The sequence below is a fragment of the Idiotropiscis lumnitzeri genome, chromosome 1 (genome assembly GCF_059441095.1).
Source record: "Idiotropiscis lumnitzeri isolate Australia: NSW breed Sydney's pygmy pipehorse chromosome 1, RoL_Ilum_1.0, whole genome shotgun sequence".
NCBI classification, from domain to species: Eukaryota; Metazoa; Chordata; class Actinopteri; order Syngnathiformes; family Syngnathidae; genus Idiotropiscis; species Idiotropiscis lumnitzeri.
This window is the reverse complement of record NC_142391.1, coordinates 46487522-46488718: the sequence shown is the minus strand read 5'-3', so window position 1 is coordinate 46488718 and position 1197 is coordinate 46487522. Positions and strand designations below refer to the sequence as shown.

The window sequence follows — 1197 nt, the reverse complement described above, 5'->3', positions numbered from 1 at the left end:
TTTGTACATACCAGTACAAATACAATACCCCCAAAATAGAAGAATCAGTCAAGATAACAAAAAATATAGTGTTGGAATTTTAACTATTATCTGTACCAAAAGTTTACCAAAATAGTTCGAATTAATTATCTGACTCCATTAATGGTTAACCAAACACGACCTACATTCATCCAACAATTATGCGCCCTCGTTTTGAGAGAAAGATGACCAGGGAGCCGGCAACTTCACACGGGAGCGGATTTATTCCTAACAGGAGATCTAATACAAAGCCTGGGGCTCGGTACCTACTAGTGATGGGTCCAGCGACACCGAGGCGTCGATGCGCGCGCCGAGCTTCCAGGGCAAACCCCGTGTCGGTGCGCGTACTGCTTTGAGAAAGTCACGTGACCACTAGCAGAATCGTGTCGACACAGCGGTTGCGCGCCAAACTGTGTTCATAAGGAAGCGCAGCTATCAACAGGATGGACGCTCAAAACAAGCATCGAGTTATTGGCACGTTACTTTGCATTAAATATCCGCAAGATGGAAGACGTCACTGTTGATGCGCACTCAGAGGTGCAGCGCTATACGTCAGCAGGACACGTTGCACGTACGGAAGACCCGCTCTTATACTGGAAGTCCATGGAGGCAAAGTTCCCTCACCTATTTATATTAGCCACACAGGCGTTGTGCACACCGGCCTCTTCAGTGCCTTGTGAGAGGATTTTCTCAAAGGCGGGGGAAATTGCCTCAAAAAAAGAAATAGACTGAATAACAAAACGCTGGAGAAACTAATTTCTTTTGAATAAAAATCTTTAATTACAATGAGTCCATTGTCATTCACAACACTTTTACTTGGGCATTCAGACAGATGTTCTCTTAATTTATCAACTGCGTCTCGAATATCAAAGATTTTTTTTATGAAATTGCGTGTATGTAAAAATAATGTGAAAGCAAATGCCTAGTGATGGGTAGATGAGGCATCCTGTATCGTTTCGACACAGTGACACAATGTATTGACACTGTGTTGACACTGTGTTGCTGAATACTGACACCTGGTGGACTTGCAGGAAATATTTGACAGGGTCATCTGACACTGATCTGTCAAACTAATTTTATCCAATTCCATTGATTAGCGACGTGATGTATTTTTATATATCCTATTTCTTATTACTTTCCATCGCACTAATTATTCTCTTATCTAATTTATATATTTAA

At 41.7% G+C, this 1197-nt stretch overlaps 1 protein-coding gene across 12 annotated transcripts in view; it reads right to left on the bottom strand.

Moving 5' to 3' along the window:
* Positions 1-407, bottom strand: part of fxn (frataxin) — a 61025-nt gene extending 60618 nt beyond the window's left edge. For 3 of the 12 annotated variants that reach the window (XM_088303452.1, XM_088303475.1, XM_088303483.1), the window contains exon 1: positions 1-155. This exon is cut by the window's left edge and continues 351 nt beyond it. Coding sequence is in view for 1 of the 12 variants with exons in the window: in XM_088303515.1 (XP_088159641.1) it covers positions 165-170 (6 nt within the window). In the remaining 11 variants the exon portion in view is untranslated. The other 9 variants (XR_015844693.1, XM_088303531.1, XM_088303468.1 and 6 more) reach the window with 7 other exon arrangements.
* Positions 408-1197: the final 790 nt, after the last annotated feature.